Here is a 23,404-nt window from a genome sequence, read left to right as displayed (position 1 = left end):
CTTTGATGCAAAACAATGCCTTTCACTATACGTCTTGATGTGGCAAATGAAGCTAATCTTGTAAATTTTAATTTTATAAAATCTTAGAGTTGGAAATAAATGGTCTTGGTGATGGCATCTGCCAGTGAACTGTGACACATACCGTGAATCAAAAGGTCACACTTCAGTAATAGTCAAAGAGATGGAATGCATATCTAGGGAATGAACTCTGTGCTGGGAAGCAAAGGTGAGATTTTGGCCTTCTTGGTATTTGTTAGTTTCCAGTTCATGCGCAACTGGATGTCAGGTACTATGTGACCATGCATTAGCAATGTAGGTATAAAGGGAGATGATGGGGAGGGAGAGCTGAGTATCATGTAGAAACCAATGCTGTGCTTTTCATTGTTACAGGAAAAACCCATGAGGTAGCCATGTGTGTTACTGTTTTTTCAAAGCAAGTGATGTTTATACATGGAAAGAAGAGCATTTACTGATGATTCTCTGGCAGTGACTGGGTAGGTGAATAGAATCAGGTGAGGGTGATGGTAGAGAGGTGTTGAAGGAGGATAGTATGAGATTGGCTTTATTTGTAAAGTACAATGAAATGTGTCATTTGTATCACTGACCTTACAGACAACGGTGGGAATTGAACCCTGATCACTGGTGCTGTAATAACGTTACACTGACTGCTATGCTACCATACTGTACTATAAGAAACTTCTAGTCAAGCATTGAAGGAAAAAGAACAAATTATTTTTGATACAATCTCATGGAATTTTATAGCTAAGTTTGATACTTGGACATTGTGTAGGATGTCTCATAGAAACTAGTTACAGGGATTCAGGCAAGGGTTCTGAGTAAGATGTGATGTGATTTCAGAAAAGGCAGTTATGCTTGGGTCATTGAAGTTTCAATAACTTTTGTTTCTGAAGAATGATTATGTAAGTAATCACATTAATGAATTTTGCATATCTATTCAGTTGATATATTTACTCTGTTTGATCAAAGGTCAAATTAATTAACTCCCAAGGTTGAAGACCTTCATTTTGATCAGTATAATATAATTACTTCTTGTAATCATTAACGCTCCAAATCAGAGTATTGTAAAGCATAGCAGTTGGATTGTTGGTCTGCCTTGGAGCTTTTTATCACATAACCTCACAATTTTTTCCTGTTTCTAGTATTGACCAGATTCCCTTTTGAAAAGTTATTACAGAATCTGATGACACACTCCTGTCAGGCAGAGCATTATAGATGATAACCTGTTTTTCCTGATTTTGGTCAAATGCTTTGAGAATCCAGCTCAATTGCTCATCCCTTGGCAATGGAAATAACCCATCACAATTTTGAGCACCTCTTGTATTTAAAAGAATCTAAACTTCACTGCACAGACAGAATAATCCCAACTTCTCAAAAGTAACATTATTTGTTACTGTTGACTCACAGCGACTCTGTGGATCGTGTTGCCCATAAGGTTTTTATGGCAAGATGCAGCAGAAGATACTCTTCTGCACAGATACTGCTGCTGCCCAGTTTGGGGCCTGGCTGTATTCAAACTTGGGACCATCCGCCTCAAAATCTAGTGCTGATGCCACTACACCACTGGCTGGCCCAACACCATTATATAGGTGATATAAATGCAGCCCCTCACCGGGCTTGGTTCGTTGCCGGCTCCACTAACTGGTTTGATATGATGCACAATGTTTTATAAATTAGCTCAAAAAATCCAACTTAAATATATTTTAAATTTAGAAAATGAAATAATAAAATGTGAAAACAGTTGTGAAGGCTAAATGCTTTTTCAAGGCTCTTCAAATTTGATCAAAGTGATGACTTTCATTTTAAATAAAATTGTTTTTATTTCAGGGTTTTAGTTTATAAGTGGTAGTTTTTCTTGTTGTCAATTTTTTAAAAAAATTGTCCCCCTTCAGAAATTAAATGCATAATGTACGATGCTTGAGCACTGTTGGAGTTGCTGTTACACTCATTTATAAAACCCCATGGCAGATTTTGGGACTACAATAATTAGGAAGAGTTTCCTCATGCTCCAGCCATATTTATTTTCTCCAACACCAGTTACTCAAGAAATATCAACCTGAAAAAATGTGTTTTATGCACCAAAGACAAATTCCATAAACTCTTAGATCTTTGTATGTTTACAGATTCTTTTTACTTTTAAGGAACAGATGTGCATAGTGTAGTATTGGGACAGATTTAAATCTACTGTCAAAATTGAAAAGCTCATGTAAACTTGGATGATGCCATTTTCATAATTACTGCACTTTATTATATAAATGGAAGTTCCATAATTTCAGAACTAAATTTGTTTGTATTGTGCCAATTCCCATGAGTTTGCTGAATTACAGATAACTATTAAATTTGTGCTATTGATGGAAGCATTAAAATGTAAACTAAGTGAGATATAATTTAACATAGTTTACTTCTGAATCCTTTTTATTTAGTTAATTTTCTTTTACTTCTTACTCATCATGTTTCCCACTTCTGCCTTTCTGTTCAATATATAATGGAGAAATTATCTCTTTACTTTTAATTTTTATTACTTGCTGAAATTATTTACCATAGTATTGCATTTTCCATCTCTGCCAATTGCTTTATCTCCTCACATTATGCATTAAATGATTTTGCATTGTAAATCTCACCAGCTTAGACTGTGACAAATTTTTTTATCCAAGTTACAATATTCAAGAACAATGCTCCTAACTGGGAGCTATTCTCCCTTTCATTTACTGTCAAAGTAACCAACAGCTCAGTCTACCACTCACTTTATTTTGTGGGATCATGCTGACCATATTGGTTCTCTCATTTTCACTGTTGTAACAGTGACCAGTATGGTGTCCGTTGTAAAGCACCTTACCATAAACTGAGGTTTGATCGACATTATTTATACTGAAATCTGTTTAAGTATTTAAGAAAAACAAATGGCAACAAAATGGATCTTCTTGGCCCTCTCAAATAAAAGGTGTTGCAGCAGATATAAAAGGATTGAAATAGATAGCATTCAAAACGCCATCTTTTTGCATCTCAAAATAGTTCAGAGTTTTCAAAGTTTGTGCACTGAATAGCACTACTAGTGGGTCATTACTTGCTTCCTCCTTATTCTTATATCCAGTACTTGAATCCTTCAGGCTGACAGCGTTCCTGCTCATTCTGCATGTTTGAATTATTCTTCAGGAAATGAGGATTTGGATCTCATCTGCATGCACATTCTTTACACGTTTATCAAAGATTCAAAGTACGTGTCATCTCCAAGAATGTATAAATTGTACAGCCTCGAGATTTGTCTGCTTTACAGGCAGCTAAACAGCAAGAAACTCGAAGGAACCCAATTGAAGGAAAAGAAAGACCAACACCCAATGCGCAGAGAAAGAGGAAGAAAATGCAAATCATGCAAATGAAGGAAGCAAGCAATAGCATCCCGAACCAGATTGAGTCCTTAGATCCAAATCCCTGGAGTAGGCCCAAAGCCTCGGTCTCAGTTCATCATGTTAGCGGGGCAAATTGCTGTGAAGCTTGCAGACATAAAGCACAACAGCCTTGTGTGATTGTGTTTATGTGATTTGAATTGAAACATCCTGCAATTTCTCTGCTTTTATCAGGGGTTAGAATCATTGCTACAATCACTATTGGTATATACAGTGATTTTTAAAAAAATAAGTGTAAATTCATAAATGTGTAGCCCAATCCCGTAACTGTTCATAATTTACAAGTTTCATTGTAAAGGCAAGCTCTTCTCTTTAACTTCCAATTTCATTGCTTTTGTTTTGCATTTAGTTTTTGAGGGAGCAAGAGGATGCAGGTTTAGACATGTGGAACGACCAACTAATGCAAACTGTACCCATTTACAGCTTGAATTATTGTAACTTGTTTGCCACATTAGCAAGTCCTCTTTCTGCACATCCTATGGATTATTGTTTGTCCAAGAATTAAAATCTCCCAGGTGGATTTTCTTTGGAATTGTAATGGTAGATTTTTGGAATTAGCAATTTGCACGATGTTCTTTTTATAAGACTGAACTCACAACTATTCACTGTGGACATACAGTATTTGCCACTACTGTACTTCTGTAGTTCTTAAAATGTGCACTAAAGGTTTTTTCTTTCTGCAGCTTTGCGAGAATCACTGAAATTATATATGTGGATGGTTTGAGGGTTGAATGTGAGATGTCTTTCTTACTTAATTTGAGGATTGTACAGAATTTTATCGGAAGCTTATAAGATCTTAGTTAAATGGGGCTTGGGTGATATACACAGTCAGATCTGACCTCCATTTCGCTCCAAGCAACCTCGTCACTCAGTGAAGGCAAAGCAGCTCAAGTATAATGATGAATGCCATCTTCTTGAGGCATCATCCTTTGAAGATGTCCTCGATGATAATGGGGAGGCTAGTGCCCATTAGTAGTCATAGCCGAAGGGTGATAGTGGGGACGAGCTCCCACTGCTAAACGAATGCTCTTCATGGTGTGTGTCTCAAAGAGCCTCTGACAACCAAGTCCAACTCCTGTCGTTCACGTCTTATGCCCAGTGGAGCTGTTCTCACTGACAGGAGAAGGGGCAAAGGCGGGCCACTGGCGCCTTAAAACCAGTTGCTCGGGGCAGATGGGGCTCATTAACCATGGATGGTAGCTCATCTAGGAGAGGGAAAATTCCGATTTCAAACCTCTGCTGCCTTGCGGCTATACCCGCTCATGGGAAAGGCTTTGGGAGTGAACCCCGAGGAAAAATCCGGAGTCGGAGTCCCGAAGGCAGCTGACAGCTGTACCCAGCACCGGCACGGCAACTCCTGCGATGCACACATACACACCCCCGCCCCCAGTACATTGGTGTCTCCACACCTGACAGCGAATCAACCAGTCAGAATATTCTCCAAGATCCACTTAATGGACCGAGATCACTTTGAACTTTTGTTCTCCTCTCTCCAAGAGCTGAAAAATGACCTCTTGGATGGATAGAAGTTTTTAATGGAAGGCATTTCTACTTCTAACACCAAATATTTAAATAATTAGTTAAATGATGTTGATATGTTCCATGGCCTCTATTTTATGACCAAATGTTTGAACAACTGGGTAAATATGCTGTAGACTGCTGCAGAAAGGAATTATTAGATCCAGTGCAAGAAGCCAAAACAATTCTGCTGTTACATGTTTGGTAGTTTTTGCAATAAAATTAGCAGGTAAATGGAATAGTGGGTGAATATATTCTCCAATTTGTTTATTTATCTTAGTCTTAGTCTCCCACCCCGCTACCTAATAATTCTACATTCAGTCATTGAGGCGTGCATATCATTCAGTTCATTTCCACTTGATCATGTCAGGAAGGTGTGCCAAGATACAAGCTCCAATCTTGCTTTTCTCTCTCCACAGAAAACTGTCATCTAAATGCAAATGAGATATCCTGTATTTCCCCGGAATGACTGGTCTCTTGTGCATTATTGCTGCTACTTAAGAGGGGAAAGGTTACATTTGACTGTAGAATTTTTTACATACAAGGTTGAAAATTTGGTTAGTTTATAAATCAGTGTGATTCAAAGTTTTATGAAAGATTGGATTGGTACATAAACTGATTCTACTAGCTTTTCTACTTACTGTTTGTAATTCTGTCTGTGGGCGAATTGTTCAACTTGTCGAGATACACAGATTGATCCGCTCCAGCATTTTCAGTTTTTTATTCTGATTTCTAGCATTTCCTATTATTTACTTTTTGGCAACCTTTAACCTTACACTTTTTTTAGTAACATATATTACCTTTTAATGCCAACATGTTCAAAGAGATGTGGTATTAAAAAAAAAAGGGATCATGAGTTTGGGAGGGAGTTGTGGTCAATAAAATCTTTCCTTATATTTTTTGGAATACCTATCTAATGTGTCACACTCTGGTTGACACTCAGTTTCCCCAAATTGACACAGCCTGGTTACCACATCATTGAGTATGTGCCCCTTTCCTTCAACAACAATATGTGAAGTGGTAATGTAAAGGATAGTCACCTTACTTACATCACATTTATTTTAAAAAGGTGGAATCATTATATTGTTCCACCCTATTGTTTACAAAGCTGAAGCCTGTAAATTCTACGCAGGTCCTCCAAGTAACAAACACCTGACAAGAGGGCACAGCAGCTACTGTAGCACTATATAGCGTTAGTGATATGGGTTCCTTTCCCGTCGCTGTTCATAAGAAATTTGTCCATTCTCCCTGTGATTGCATGGGTTTCCTCCAGGTGCTTGGGTCTCCTCCCTTCATTCCAGACCTTCGGGTTAGGGATTTAGTAAGTTTTGGGCATGCTGTGTTGGCACCAGGAGCATGGCAACACATGCAGGCTTCTTCCTCAGTCTTTGACGCAAATGCTGCATTTCACTGTACATTTTGATGCACATGTGGCAAATAAAGCTAACCTATCTCTACTTGTGTTCAACCCTCACAAATAAAGAACAGCAGGATGGAATTTCCATCTGCTATGGGGCTGCTGGTGACTGATACTGACTGGAATTTTACTACATTGCACCTGAGAACCATACATTCTAGTTAACATGCTGATGTCCATTTTGTGAGTCTTATCTGAAGACATACCATTGAGGCCAGCAGCGATGTTCTTGTTACAACTGTCATCAGCATTTAAAACTGCATGTGCAGTAAAATCTTTTAAAATAAGATAATATTTTTGTCCCTGATGGGCTTAGGCTAAATTTGTCAATAGGAGCTTTTTTATATATAGAATGGCAAAATGAGATTTAAGGCGCTTCAACAGTCTGTCCATTCTTACAGGACAACCCACCTCTGTAGGCATCTATTCCTGTGTTGGGACTTGGTTCATGGCCATGTTTCTGAATTGTGAACTGTTAGGTTACAAACGTTTCTCAAGAACGGAACCTTGTTGAAAACCTGGTGAATATCTCTAATCTGCAAAAGGTGAGGGAGCTGATAGATGGATCTACAGTGTCACAACAGTAGCTTCAAAAAACTAGGGTCAATGTTTGGGCAGAGAGATTTAAGGGTCTATAAATCACTCTAATCTTGTAATTGGAAATCAAGAAATAATGCAGATTTAATATTTCCCCAGTATCATAGGACATTTAGACCTGGAGTCAAATCAGTTCCACAAGCAGTCCAATTTCCAAGCAGTCCCATAAGTCCCATTTGTTCAATTAACTTCCCTGTAACCTATTCTCTCCCTCATGGCCTTTAACTTCACCCAGTTGCCTAACTATTGTTGGAGTAGGTGTAGAATTTAATTTCCTTGTATTTTAACTGTCCTATACTTGTATGTTTATATAATTGCCTGCTTACATGGAGTATTCAGTGAATACTCCAGTTATTGCAGTATGGCTACTTTTGTATTTTCCAAGAGGCTTCTTAGTTTTTCTTTTTCAGCTGTTGGGCCACTTGAATATGGCTATTTTATACGCTAATTCTCATTATTGGAATGTTGTTTTTTTTTAGTTGAAGCTAACTTCTGGTAGAAGATAACCACAATTTCTTTGTTCTCTTGGCTCTTTGTTCATTTTTTGTTCTTGTAACACTTAATAATACAGCTGCCTTATTATTGACTTTTGAAGAATTTTTGGATTGCAAAAGCACCAGGATCCAAAACTTCATATGGGCTACTCACAATGGCCAAGCAACCTTCCGGCACTGTGCTTTTTCCCAAGCTGCTAGAATATGAAATGTTGCAGTGTTAGAGACCTCAAATCTTCCTGATTTAGATGCTAACCTCAATTCGGAGCACCAGAACCTCAGGAAGAATATTTCAGTATGGATTCGATATAACACACATTTATTATATAGATAATATCACCACAAAAAGGTTTAAATTATAAGCACACAGTTGACTGACTAGATTTGCATTTCCTTGATTATAAATACTTAATGGATGACTTAATTGATGAAGAGAAAACATTTCCTTCAGAGGAGAAATCCAGAACACGGTGGCATGACCTTGAAATTACACCTGGGCAGTTTGGTAATGAAATTAACTGCCCTTGTTTATACTGAGAGTAGAGGAAATCTGGAACTCTCTACTATTTAACACTAACCAGGTATATGTGGGGAAAGGGATTAATGATAATTACAAAGGTGAGATTGATAGATTTTTGTATCGAGAATTGTGGAGCAAGGAAGGACTACAGAGTGAAGGCTTAGACTGGACATCAGGCTGGAGCTGCTGCATTCCAGTCTCTACATTCCTTCCTGATTTTCTTATTCAGAATTGTGTTCTTTTAAATTTATGAATTAGATGAACAGTTGACCCAAAGAGTGAAATAGTTTTACTTGTACATTTATAAACGTTGTCTTTTGTTTGGGATTTCATTGGAAAATTATCTCTTTTCTATAGTTGACATCAAGATCGCTGCCTTTTATACAGTCAGATGAGCGTCTGCAACCTCTGCTGAACCACCTCAGGTAATAATCCTTTTTACAACAATTTACATTTGGTAAACTAAATTTAATCCTGCACTGATGAGGATCTTATGATAGTGATTTGCTGCATACAAGATCTGAGCTATAATGTCAAAATGAACAATTTCACTGTAAGATTGCAGTATTTTTCTTATGTATATTTAAATTGCTTTCATAAGCTTAAACTTAAATATTTATTGGCTATTTTAGGAATAATGGGCATGTAGTTCAGTTCATTGATCAAGGGTACCCTTTCTAAAATAACTAAAGTTGTGTTGCAGAAAGTTCATTATTGCAGCTTGATTGTAGTGTGTACTCTGAAACATTCCACCAGGAGTGAAAATAGGGCTTAGTTACCATGTTGTAAATGACGTCTGTTAATGGTTTGCGTTAACAGAAACACTGGCACATTACTGAGATTTAGCATTTCATGCTGAAACTGCAAAGAAAACTGGATGCCGGAATGTTCTACATTTTCTTTATATATTGGGCTATACCTTGTTTGTTGTTGGTAATTTATGTTGGATCTCATTTTCAGTTAAGGATTTGTCTGCGATTAGAATGCAAAGAGAACCCTCTTCTCTTCTTTGGTCATCTTCTTAAACCCATTGGCCAAGTATCCCATGGCTTTTGTCACTTAAGGTTCAAACCCCTGCTGTTTCATTTCCTCAGCAAAGCCCTAATAATGCACCATTCTCCAGCTCCTTTCTGATCTGCTGTCTTCATGTTTAACTTAGAAAATCCAAATCTCTTGATTCTATTTCTGTTAATACATTGATTCTCTCCTTTACAGATCCACTGGTATCATTCGGTTTTCGTTCAAATGCCACCTTTGCAAACAATTCAACCATTATCCATTCAACTAATTTCTCCTTTTAACTACACCCTTGCATTCCAGGCAACATACCTGTGAACCTGCTCTGTGTTCTCCTTACTGTTACCAATACTTCCTGTTGTGTGTGACCAGAACTGTACACAGTACTTTAAGTGTGCTCTAACCAATGTTTTGTACAACACAACATGGAATTCCATCCCTTATACTAAATATCTCAGCTTCCGAAGGCAAGAATGCAAAATGTTCTTTACATTACCCTATCCACCTGTCTCGCTACTTTCAGGGAACTCTGGGCTTGTGCTACAAAAGTCTCTCTGCTCATCAATATCTTAGGTCCTTGCTGTTTACTTTGCCCTACCAGAATCTGATCTCCAAAAGTGCATTACATCACAGGTGAATTACATCTTTTGCCATCTTTCCATTGAATTATCTGGCTGATCTATGATCCACTACATCTTACTTACAAGCTTATTGATTACATCCACTACATTCTCATCTAAATAATTTCTACAGGTTCTATCACGAACCCCTGTACATTTATTACAGACTTCCAGTGAGAAAAACACTGAACCAACACCTCCCTCTCACCCAACCAATGTTGGATTAAATTCCACTACATCCCTGGATCCCTTATGCCTTAACCTTTAGAACCAACTGACCATGTGGGACTTCGTCAAAAGTCTTACTCAAGTCCATCTAGATACACTGCCTAACATCCATCAATCTCTTTGGTTACTTCCTCAAATACTCGATCAGATATGTGAGATATGATCTCCACTGCACAAAACTATGTTGAATCCTTTGAATCAGTCCAGATAATGAGAGGCATTGATTGTGTGGATAGTCAGAGGCTTTTTCCCACGGCTGAAATGGCTAGCACGAGAGGCACAGTTTTAAGGTGCTTGGAAATAGGTACAGAGAAGATATCAGGAGTAAGTTTTTTTTTTTACACAGAGAGTGGTGTATACATGGAATGGGCTGCCAGTGACTGTGGTGGAGGCGGATACGATAGGGTCTTTTAAGGGACTCCTGGACAGTATAAGGAGCCCAGAAATATAGAGGGCTATGGATAACCCTAGGTAATTTCTCAGGTAAGGACATGTTCAGCACAGCTTTGTGGGCCGAAGGGCCTGTATTGTGCTGTAGGTTTTCTGTGTTGTTATCTCTTTTCCTTTAAAGTCCTTGAACATTATTTTAATTCTTAGATCTGTGCAGAACTCCCATGTATGAATTTCTCTGATCACGTTCCCCAACTGACGTAACACTAAAGCTGTGACCATGCCTGATCTAAATAGGCAATGACATATATCACCAACTAATTACCTTTATATCTGAGGGAGCAGAAAATTTAAAATTTCAAATCTTTTATCTGTGCTTCAGGGCAAGCTCAACATGCCCTTTCCATGTGTGCAGACAAACATGCGTAGCATAACGATAGTTGGTTGTAACGGCAAAGAACGTTCATTCAAGGTGGGTAAATGTGGGGTTGTTCATTTGCAGTCTTGTTTTGTCACTGGTAATGATGTGTCCATTGGGCATGGGCCTGAAGCAGGAAGAATGGAGAGCAGGATAGCACTGTCTGTTTGGTTGTGCTTTAGCTTTCTTGTATTACAGTTAACCTTCACTAATCCAACTACCTGTAATCCAGTTCTTTCGATAATCTGGCACTGATTTCAAATTTTCCACACAACTGTAATTTCAAATTTCCCGGGCTACCGTACCAATTGCGCTAGATCTGTTCACGTGTTGGTGCACTCTTGCAAGCACAGACAGGCGATTCCTGCTTGTTTTCCTGCATTTATTAATATCATTTGCATGAGGTGCAGCCGCCCAGCACCCACCCGCCTTCCAGCAGTCACACACTGCCCTATGGCAGCACCTGGTCGGCGCTCCGTTCTCTTCTGCCTACGACCTCAGATCAGACGTGGCGACCTGCTGAATTTAAGCATATTACTAAGCAGAGGAAAAGAAACTAACGAGGATTCCTTCAGTAACTGCGAGTGAAGAGGGAAGAGCCCAGCGCTGAATCCCCAGCCGCCTGGCGGTCACGTGAAATGTGGCGTATAGAAGACCTCCTTTCTCTGACTTCTGCTTCTGCTCATCCAGATGTGCTGCCACCAACATCAACAGTTTTTGAGGAAATTCTTGTGCCAGTTTCAGCACCAGTTCCTGATGCTTCACTCATTTTTAAAGATTTACAAACATGTAACTTTGCCTGAAGGTATATTAAACATCTCACCTTTGAAGCGGAAGTGGTCAGCTATTCTGTATAAGTTAATTCCTGTACATTTGCCTGTACCCTTTTTTATTTGTGCCTGTACAGTATATTACTTTGTTAAAATTTCACTTGCTGCTCATTTAATATTTCTGTTTCATTATTATCTAACTTGTACTGATTTACATGATATTTTAAAGGTTAGCTATTGCTTAATATGATCTTTCTGTAATTCGGCATTTTCACTAATCCAGCACTCTGCAGATCCCAATGGTGCCGGATTAATGAAGGTCGACCTGTAGCAATCTTTTATCTCTTTCTGCTTCTGATGGTGCACTGCATTGTTGATTCTACTTGGACAGTTTGGAAGATTATACATGCTACATTTTCAGTCAGTTTTAAATTAAAAGAAAAATATTGTCCAATTGCTCACAATTCAAAATTCAAACTAAATTATTTATGTCAACATATACTACCTTGAGATCCATTTTCTGTAGGGATTTAGAGAAAAATAAAGAAATACAATAGAATTTTATGAAAAACGATCCATAGACAAATAACCATTGTGCAAAAGAAGAGAGATTGTGCAAATAAAAAATATAAGTAAGTACTGTAAATACTGAGAATGAGTTGTAGTGTCAATTTAGAGTTGAAGTGAGTGAAGGTCAGGAACCTGATTGTTGTAGGGTAGCAACTGTTTCTGAACCTGGTGATGTGGGACTTAAGAGTCCAATACCTCCTGTCTGATGGTAGTAGTGAGAAGAGAGCATGACCTGGAAGATCTATTGTATAGGAAGAATCAACAATTGATTCAGTTCCTCTGATAAGTGATTTGATATTTTTTGTTGTGATGGTTGATTTGGCACCAGATTAAAAGTTAACCCTGTGTTTGCATGAGGGGTAATGTTGGCAGGGGCACTGACATTAGGAATTGAGTTGAATTGACTTTATTTCTTGCATCCTTCACGTACATGAGGAATAAAAATCTTTACATTACGTCTTCGTCTAAAACAGTCAATCAGTGTGAGTTAACCATTCTGATGGCCTGGTGGAAGAAGCTGTCCCAGAACCTGTTGGTGCTGGCTTTTATGGTGCGGTACAGTTTCCTGGATGGTAGTAGCTGAAGTAGATTGTGTTGGGGTGACTCAGGTCCCCAATGATCCTTTGTGCCCTTTTTTCATACCTGTCTTTGTCGATGTCCTGAATCATGGGAAGTTCACAACTACAGATGTGCTGGGAGGTACAGTTCCCATACCAGGCAGTGATGCAGTCAGTCAGGATGCTTTCAATTGTGCCCCTGTAGAAAGCTCTTAGGATTTGGAGGCCCATACCAAACTTCCTCAACCGTCTGAGGTGAAAGAGGTGCTGTTGTGCCTTTTTCACCACATAGCTGGTGGGTGCAGACCACGTGAGGTCCTCGGTGATGTCGATGCCGAGGAATTTAAAGTTGTTTACCTTCTCAACCCCAGATCCATTGATGTCAATAGGGATTAGCCTGTCTCCATTCCGCCTGTAATCCACAATCAGCTCCTTTGTTTTTGTGACATTAAGGAAGAGGTTGTTTTCTGTGTCAGAGAGATGACTTCTTTCCTGTAGGCCACCTTGTTATTGTTTGAGATTAGGCCAATCAATGTAGTGTCATCAGCAAATTCAATTAGCAGATTAGTGCTGTGGGTGGCAGCAACTTCATAACAGTCACTAGAATTATGTGAATTACACAAGAAAGAATACAAATAGAACATAAAGAAAAAAGTCCATTCTAGTGCAAAGTGGTCATAGTGTTGCTAGACTGGGTTAGTGATGAGGGTTTTCAGGTTGGTTGAAGGACAGAATGGTTAAAAGGAAGTAGCTATGCCTAAACCTGATGGTGGAGGTTCAGAGGTTTGTGTATCCCTTTCTGCTACGGGTTACATTGGTTTATTATTGTCACATGTATCGAGTTACAGTGAAAACATTTTGTGTGCTATCATGCAGGTCATTTCATTAAACAATGCAAATGAAAACAGTAACAGAACACAGCATTGACTTGCAGTTACAGAAAGTGCAGTGGAGGCAGACAACAAGTAGTTTGTGAGATTTAGGGTCCATTTTGTCATCTGTTTAATAATCTTACAAGTGTGAAAAGATGGCATAACCTGGATGGTGGGGATATTTGATGATAGATGTTGCCTTCATTTAGATGCTACTGATGGCGGGGAGGGGTGTACTATTGAGGTATTGTCTGAATGTCTGCAGCCTGGATGTATATTGTACTTGAACCAAGGCACAGTGAAAAGCTTGGCTTGCATACTGTTCATACAGATCAAATCATTACACACTGCATTGACGTAGGACAAGGTAACATAAGAACGGATTGCAGAATAAAGTGTAACAGCCACAGGGAAAGTGCAGTGTAAGTAAACAATAAGGTGCCGGATCATAACAAAATGGGTTGTGAGGTCTCGAGTCCACCTAATTGTCCTAGGGAACCATTCATTTGTTTTACAACAGTGGGGTAGAAGCTTTCCTTGAGGGTGGTGGTACATGATTTTAGGCATTACTATTTTTGGTCGGATGGGAGAAGAGAGAATGTCCAGGTTGGGTGGGGTCTTTGATTACTTTAAAGTAATTACTTTGGTTGCTTTACTGAGGCAGTGAGAAGTATAGATAGAGTCCATTGAGGAGAGGCTGGTTCCCGTGATGTGCTGATCTGTGTCCACAACTCTCTGCAGCTTCTCTCAGTCCCTTGCGCCACCTGTTACCACACCAAACTGCGATAGATCATTTTCTCTGGTGAATTGATAAAAATTGGCAATCTGCCAAGCTACTATAGTCTGCTGTGAAGTAGAGGCTTTGGTGAGCTCTCTTGGCTGTGGCATCTACATGGTTGGACCAGAACAGGTCATTTTTAAGAACCTGAAGCTCCCAACCTTCGAAACTTCGCACCATTGATGGGAGCAGTGAGCAGCTCTTTATATATTTTTTTGGCATTGAGGGAAAGACTTATTTTGTTACATACCATTCCCACGACTGGACTGGAATGACTTATTATTGTGCAATAGCATTATCACCAAGTGGATGGATTAAGTAAAATAAGTAAGACATTCCCTGCAAACTCCAGCTAAAAATCACCTTTGTTTTTGCACATCTTCAGGCCCCGTGTACACTGCTGTTTATTGGTTAACACCAGATTTTTATGGACTGAAGACAGTGAGAAAAGTTATAAATTTATTTATCTTCTTTATTAGATCAGATCTGGAGTAAGTAGACAGTGTTCCAGAAGTTAAAGGGATAAGTTAAAAATAAATTCACTGGTATATTTTTATCGTTGTTGTTCCTTTCGGCGCCTTGTGGCACGTTGGGCCACGACCTTGCCATTTTTTTTTAGCGTTTTTGAGACCAATTTACTAGCTTGACACTTAACCTAGCATGGATGGAAAGTGTGCAAGGAACTTGCTGGACTTGGACCTGGGACCACTCCCCTTGAAGTCCCGTGTGGATGCTACTACACCACCGGCCGGACTCGGTTTTATCACGTGGACTCTTACCTGGTAAAGAGAAGGCTGTGAAGGGACCTGAGTTCAGGCTTTCATGCCAAATAGGGAAATCATAGAAATCTTCCCTGTGCATTGAGTGTTCAAATCTGTGGGCTATGAATTTCCAATGAAAAAGAAATTGGAGGATGTTCATCCAAAGCAAGTCCATAATGGAGATGGAACTCTCTGCTGAAGAGGGTAGATAAGGAAGACAAGACAGATGCATTTAAGAGGAAGCAGATAAACACATCAAGAGAGGTAAAAATAGTTTGTCAGGATTAGAGGAACAGGGTGGAAATCTACTGGTATGGGGTGCAAGTACTAACAAGGGCCTTTTGGATTTAAAGGCAGCTTCTGTGTGAAACACTTGTTTTGCAGTAGGTTAAAAATCTTTTTATTTGGCCACTAGAGGGAACTTTTTCTACAGCTGCCTACACAAAATACTGGAGGAACTCAACAGGATCTATACAAATGAATAAAGAGTTGATGTTTTGGGCTGAGACCCTTCTTCAGGACTATAAAGGAAGGGAGAAGATACCAGAATAAAAAAATGGGTGGAGGGAAAGGAGACTAACTAAAAGGTGATAGGCGAAGCCAGGTGGGTGGGAAAGGTAAAGGGCTGGAAAGGAAAGAATCTGAAAGGAGAGGAGAGTAGACTGTAGGAGAAAGGGAAGGAGGATGGGACCCAGGGAAGTGAAAGGTAGATGAGAAGAAATAAGAGACCAGAAGGCAAATAGAAGAAAAAAGGGGGAGGTGCTCAAGGAAGCAGTCCTCCCATTTACGATGGGTCTTAGTGACATAGAGGGGGCCACATTGGGAGCACTGGACACAATAGACAACCTCAGCATATTCACAGGTGAATTGTAGCCTCACCTGGAAGCACTGTTTGGGCCCTGAAAGGAAGTAAAGGAGGAGGTGAATGGGCAGGCGTAACACTTGCAGGGATACGTGCTGGGAAGGAGATTAGTGGGGAGGGATGAATGGACAATGGAGTTGCAGAGGGAGCAAGCCCTGCAGAAAGCAGAGGGGGTGGTAAGGTAAAGTTATGTTTAGTAGTAGGATCCCTTTGGAGATGGAAGTTACTATGCCTCGAGTCTGGAGAAAGTGGGAGGAGCCAAAGGGAAATTTGTTGAGGATGAGGACCAGTTTTGCCAGATGGAGGAGAGTGGTGGTGGAGGGGAATTGGATGGGTCTTGTGTTAAGAAAGAAGCTGGGAGCTTTGAGTCCTTGATGGGAGATAGAAGTGTATAGGTAATGAACATCCATAGTGAAAATGAGGCGGTCGGGGCCAGGAAATTGAAAATACGAAGGAGATCAAGAGCATACGAAGTGTCACGGATGCAAGGCGGGAAGGGACTGAACCAAAGGGGATAGAATGGAATCGAGGTATGAGGAAACAAGCTCAGTGAGGCAGGAACAGGCAGAGACAATGAGCCTCTCACATTTGGCAGCTCCTTTCAGGTGGCTTTCCCCAAACGCCATTATCCAAGTAGATGAGAAGAAGCTTTGAGATTTCTGTTATTTTGATGCACAACGATGGAAGTAAAAAATGTATTTACCAAAATGTCTCTTGAAAGATTCTCATATAAGTAGGATATATAAATATAATAGAATCCATTTCAAAGCCCAAACTTCTTGACTTTTGTGAACACATTGGCCATTGTATCTGGAGATACTGAACAATGAGAATGATTATAATTGACTTCAGTGGTGTCGCGAGAATTCTACTCCAAGTTATATAGTGATCAAAATATTTTATTTTAAAGTAACTCAAGTTAGTAGATGCTGGTCTACAGCCACCTGTTGCTAGACATGTTCATCATATATTTATTGCTGGAGCAGTTTTCACCTCTTCATTAGATTAGATTTATTAGGTACATGTATTTCAAAATAAACAGTGAAATGGGTCATTTGCATTAACAACCAGCAGAGTCTGAAGATATGCTGGATGCAACCCTCAAGTGTTTCGGTGCCTCTGACACCAATATTGCATGCTCAGGATCTTCAGCGGAGCAATGCGCAGGCAGTCTACCACAAGACAGACACAACAGCAAAACAAATCCTTCCTACTCTCCACTCCCACACTCCTTTCAAAGTATCCGCATCTTGTTTCTTTGCACAGTAATTAATGTTAATGAACTCTATAGCTACTCTGATAAACAAGTAGCCAGTATACTGTAAAGGGAAGAGGTGTAGATATTTTGAAATGTATTTTCTTTACTAGTTTTACTCCAGTCTAGTGAGAAAGGAAAAAATTGTTTTTCTGATTCTGAGGGGATGAGGTATGTCAGGTGAACATTTTAGCTAAGTAAACATTCGAGCAAGGGTGATCATAGTATCACATTCCAGTAAAGAGTGTATTTGAAGGGCAGCAAATTTTAAAAAGGGATTAAGAGCAGCTAGTTAAATGGTCATAGTAGCATGGAATTAAAGATTGGTAAACAAAATTATAATTGAGTGACAGATAGTGTTCTAAGAGGAGATGGCTGAGGTACAGAATCTGTATACTCTTATGGGTGGTGGGGAGATGGATCATTCATAGCCAGAGTTTTCTTGACATTGAATGAGATAGAAAGATTAAGATGAATGTCACAGATGAGGAACAAGTTTCAGTACTAGCATGACTCAGAAGGTTCACAATGAGTGAAAAATTGACCAATTCTAATCGGAAAGAGCTGCAGAGGTTTGCAGATGTAGCCAGCTCCATCATGGCCTCCTCAGCATTGAGGACATCTTCAGAATGTGGTGCCTCAAAACAGCAGAATCTATCATTAAGTGCCCCTACCCCCGGGAAATGCTCTCTTTTTATTACTGCCATCAAAGAGGAGGTGCAAGAGCCTAAAGACACACAGTCAAAGTTTTAGGAACAGCTTTTTCCCTCTGCCATCAGTTTTATGAACGGACAATGACCATCCATGAAAACTACCTTGCTATTTTTGCTCTCTTTTTGCACTACTTATTTCAATTATTTTTATATATGTTTCTTATTGTAATTTATAGTTTTTTTAATCTATTGCAATGTATTGCTGCTGCAAAACAACAGATTTCATAATATATGTCAGTGAGATTAAACCTTCTTCAAATTCTGATTCTAAATATATCAGGATCACTATCACAGTAAAGGCATCCATCAGTAATGAAATTCAGCTTCACCTGCTATGCCCAGCATGGTCTCTGGTCTTGTGAGGAAAAGAACATCTGAAGATCAAATCCTCAATGTGACAAAAAGCTCCATGCAGCAATGATTCTCACCCTCCTGTGTGCTTCCAAGATGTGGACCATCCTCTGGCAGGTTAAACATCGGAGGTGTTCCACAATCACTGTCTCTCATAATCTTCCAAATCTACTGGCAAGGTAAAAGAACCAACGTCAGCACCCTCTCCTCAATCAACATCCCCACCTCTACTTATTATAATAATAATGATGAATGCTTTATTGATTCTGAGTGGGAAATTTTTTCGTTACAACAGCATCATTTAAAAACACACTTAGCAGTGTGCAGACACACCCTATCCTCATTATATGCGGGGGATATGTTCCTCGCTGTCGACGCATAATGTGAATAGTTATTTAAATGGAGAAAATAGGGTTGCATTCCAGAGGGCTTCCTGAATATGTTTTATCTGTAATTTATTCACATTTTCATACCAATACGACACAGAAGCAGAACCACAAGGCAACATTCATATTATATTTAATCAATTTAAGGTAATATTCAATGTAATAAATCATAGAAAGTTAAATTAACTAATGTGTACGGTACTCACCAACAGTGGCAGGTGTATTTGCTCCGGGAGATGAGTGGTTGTTGTGGTGTCAGGAAGCTTTACATGGATAAGGTGGATGGTTGTGGGTCGTCAGGATCATCAAGCGCAGCAAGGGATGAAGGAAGACCCACAGAGCTCTTAGAACTGCTGGCAGCAGGAGATGACACTGGTTTGAAGAAAGTGGTCAGGGTTGTTTGCTTGGCAGCATTTTGTTTTTCAGCATAAATTGGCTTGTAGGGAAGAAGCATTGACGGCAGGGAATGACTGAAATGCTGAATCCGTTATAAACTTGGGTCCATGTCCATCGCCATTTGTACCAAGTGTTCCGACTTCCACCATTCCCTCCCCATTGGTAAACTCCCGGGATTTTTAAAATTGTCTGTTGCTTGCAGCATCTGAGAGATAGTTCGCCGTAAAAAAAAAGTACGCTTTGAATATGGATCACACCTTGGTCAAGTGGTTGAATCAGCGATGTTGTGTTAGGCAGCAGGAAATGCACGGTTATGTTAGGATGAATGCTGTCCAAATGTTTAGGATGGGCTGGCGCATTGTCAAGCAATAAAAGAACTTTAAAGGCAAGATTCTGTTCTGGGCAGTAACGTCCCAGAGCTGTCTTACCTTTACCTGATGCCACGCCATTTATAATTTCCAACTTTTTTTCCAAGTGTTAAAGCGGTTCTCTGCCGCTCGGCTGATGGCCCAGGATATAACATCGGACGCTTAGGAGGCATAGTTAAATATTTCAAGCACAAAATCACTGCGCTGTAGGTAAAACCAACAAAAGTTTAAGAGCGCAAGATTGCACATCCACACCTTGCCAAAACCAATGCGAGACTGGCAGGAGTGAGATTGTGAGGTGCATACACGTGACTTATATCAGCGGGAAAGCAGGGCTCCTCGCATAACTGTGAATCCGCACAGTCTGAAGGTGCATATAACGAGGATAGGGTGTACAGAATAATAATATACACAATAGTGAACCAGTGTGCAATAATAATGTATGAAATAATAAAACAGACTATTGGACTATGATGTATGTTCTCCTGTTGTATGGAGATGAGCTGTTGTATATGCTTACTGCGTTTGATAGGAAAGCTTTTCTGTAACGATCCTTGTGACTGCAGAGCTGAATGAGTCTGTTCGAGACGGTGCTCCACTGCTTATTCAGTAGGTCATGGAGAGGGTGTGCCAGATTGTCCATAATGGATAACAGTTTGTTTAGTGACCTCCTCTCCACCACTAACTCAATATTGAGTCTGCCAAGGACGGATCCAGTCTTTTTGATGACTTTATATAGTATTTTTTCCATCACCAGCACAGGTGCTGCTGCCTCAGCATGAAGCGGCAAAGAAAACTGCACTCACTACAACAGACTGTTAAAATATCTGCGCTATACTGCTGCACGCATTGAAGGATTTCAGCTTCCTTAGAAAATAGAGTCTGCTGTCAAGGTGAACACCCAAATATTTGTAATCCTCCACCATCAGAACTTCTTCTCCCAGAATGTATACAGGACTCATCATAACCTCTTCCTCCTAAAATCAATCATCATTTCCATGGTTTTGGCCATATTCAGAGCAGGTGATTCCTTCCTCATCATTCCACAAACTTGTTCAACAGTCCTTTCTACTCCGACTCCTGCCCATCTCTGATACACCCAACCACTGCAGAGTCAGCAGAAAACGTCTGCAAATTCTCATTTGGCTTCCATGGACAGGACGTGCCCAAACCTGATTCTTTTCTAAGGTCTGTCACAGCAAGATATTATCAGGTGGACAAAAGAGAAAATTCAAGAATGTTCTCAAAACTTTCTTATTTATGGGGGGGAAAATGCCACACTCATGTGAATCTCTATCATGTGACTTCTCAGAATGGAGTTAATCATCCCATGCACCATCAATATACAGGACCTGACACTTGGGGACTTGGGATTTTTTTTCGTGAAGTTTTAGTGCTATTGTAATTATATGTGCTATATTTGCTTTGTGCTTTGTGTGCTATTGGTACTGTGTTTTGCACCTTGTCCCTAGAGCAAAGCTCTTTCATTTGGCTGTATTCTTGTGTATAGTTGATTGACAGTTAAACTTGAACTTGTTTGGGGTGGCACGAACCCACTGAAGCTCAGCATAAATGCCAGAGAGAATATCACCTCCAAGCTGCTTGCTGGACATAGGACATCAATGGTATTGATATGTCCACATCAGCCACCGCAGACTCCACGCTATTGGAGTGGAAGTAAATCATCCTCAATTTGGCATGTCACCTCGAACTTTGACAAACTTCTGTAGATGAGAGTAGATTGGAGTATTCTCTTGTGGACAGTATTCTAACTGGTTGTAACACAGTCTGGTATGGAAACACAAATGCCCAGAAGCAGAAAAGGCTACAGAAAGTGGTGGTTACAGCCCAGCCATCACATTTACATGGATAGCTGCCACAAGAAAGCAGCATTCATCATCAAGGCCATCCAGGCCATGCTCTGTCAAGTAGGAGATACAGGAGCCTTGGGTCCATACCATCAGGTTCAGGAACAGTTATTACCGTTCAACCATCAAGCTTGTGAACCAGTGTGGACAACTTCACTGACCACAGCTCTGAAGTACTTCCACAACATATGGACTCTCTTTCAAGGACTATACAATACATTCTACAGAGGATGTATCGAGAGCATCCTGAGCAGCTGCATCACTGCCTGGTTCGGGAATCGCACCATCTCGGATCGCAAGACTCTGCAACGGGTAGTGGGGTCAGCTGAGAAGATCATCGGGGTCTCTCTTCCCGCTATTACAGACATTTACACCACATGCTACACCTGCAAAGCGAACAGCATTGTGAAGGATCCCACGCACCCCTCACACAAACTCTTCTCCTTCCTGCCATCTGGCAAAAGATACCGAAGCATTCGGGCTCTCATGACCAGACTGCAACAGTTTCTTCCCCCAAGTCATCAGACTCCTCAATACTCAAGAGTCTAGACTGACATCTACACCATTTATTATTATATTGTAATTTGTCCTCTTCTGTGCCTATTGTCTTGTTTATTAATTATTGTACTGCCCTGCATTGTTTTGTGCACTTTATGTACTCCTTTGCAGGTATGTAGTCTAGTACAGTTTTTATGTTGTTTTATGTAGTATAGTAGTGTAGCCTTGTGCTGTCTCACATAGTCCAGTGTAGTTTTGTGTTGTTTCATGTAGCACCAAGGTCCTGTAGTAACGTTGTTTTGTTTTTACTGCGTACTGTACCAGCAGTCTATGGTCGAAATGACAATAGACTTGACGTTCTCAGTTTTATTTGTATTTTATTTTCACAATTTGCCATCTTTTGCACATTGGCTGTTTGTCAGTCTTTGTTAAACTTTCATAAAGTCTATTGTATTTCTTTATTTTCCTGTAAAAGGCTGCAAGAAAATGAATCTCAGGGCAGTATATGGTAACATATATATACTGTGATAATAAATTTACTTTGATTTTGATCCCAAGGGACTGCTCACAAGAAGAAAAACCTGAATTAGAATTGGGATGGTGGGAAGCATCTTGTTTGAGGGGAATGAGGGTCCAGGTAGAGGAGAAACAGTGAAAATAATGTAGCAGATTGGCAGTTAATATAAAAAGTATTTAGAGGTCTTCTGGGGGTATAAAAATAGTGAAGAGTTGGTCAGAGTCATAGAATTAATACAGCATGGAAACAGGTACTTTGACCATCTCAACTGTGCTATCCAGGTGCTCATTGAGCTGTTGTCTATGTTTGACCCATTTCCCTCCAAATTCCCAATATCCATGTACTTATCCAAGTGTTTTATCCAGAGGGTGTCCTTCGTGCGACCTGGGTACCATGCATCTGTCTTTTCCTTGGAAGAATATCCTAGTATTAAAGAAGTGCTTTCTGTGATAATGTACATGCTTAATATTGATATGAATGATTAGGTGGCATGATAGCATAGCACTTAACATAATGTTTTACAGTATCAGTGATCAGGGTTTCAATTGCCACCACTGTCTAAGGAGTTAGCGTGTTCTTCCCCTGATGGCATGGGTTTCCTCTGGGTGCTTCAAAAGCATACAGATTATGGTCAGTAAGTTGTAGGCATGCTATGTTGGCAACACTTGCAGGCTGCCCTCAGCATATCTTCAGACTGTGTTGCAGCATAACCTCCCTGCTCTTAAATTCATTCCCCCTAACAATGAAGGTTAATGTTCCATTTGCTTTCTTTAAAACCAATCTTGCAATTCATGCGCAAGCACTCCCAAGTGCTACAATCTTTCACCATTTCATCGGATCTTCTATTTTTCCTTCCAATATGGATGATCTCACATTCTCCAATGTTGTACTCCATCTGCCAAACCCTTGCCCACTCAGTTAACCTATCAGTATCTCTGCAGAACTTTTTAAAAACTATTATTAATGCTTTTTGAGATAGTGATTTAGATGCATATCATATTTTTTTACTGAGTTAAGTATTGTATGTAATTAGTTTTGCTACAACAAGTGTATGGGACATTGGAAAAAAAGTTGAATTTCCCCATGGGGATGAATAAAGTATCTATCTATCTATCTATCTATCTATCTATCTATCTATCTATCTATCTATCTATCTATCTTATCTATCTATCTTATCTATCTATCTTATCTATCTATCTTATCTATCTATCTTATCTATCTATCTTATCTATCTATCTTAT

At 39.7% G+C, this 23,404-nt stretch overlaps 1 protein-coding gene across 2 annotated transcripts in view; it reads left to right on the top strand.

The window, feature by feature from the left end:
* Positions 1–23,404, top strand: part of prim2 (DNA primase subunit 2) — a 252,834-nt gene that overhangs the window by 136,359 nt on the left and 93,071 nt on the right. For both annotated transcript variants that reach the window (XM_073056525.1, XM_073056526.1), the window contains one exon: positions 8,326–8,393. In XM_073056525.1, coding sequence (XP_072912626.1) covers positions 8,326–8,393 — 68 coding nt within the window. The remainder of the gene's footprint in view (positions 1–8,325; positions 8,394–23,404) is intronic.

This window comes from Hemitrygon akajei, chromosome 9, assembly GCF_048418815.1.
Source record: "Hemitrygon akajei chromosome 9, sHemAka1.3, whole genome shotgun sequence".
In the NCBI taxonomy this organism is placed as follows: domain Eukaryota; kingdom Metazoa; phylum Chordata; class Chondrichthyes; order Myliobatiformes; family Dasyatidae; genus Hemitrygon; species Hemitrygon akajei.
This window is presented reverse-complemented; position numbering and strand designations above follow the sequence as displayed.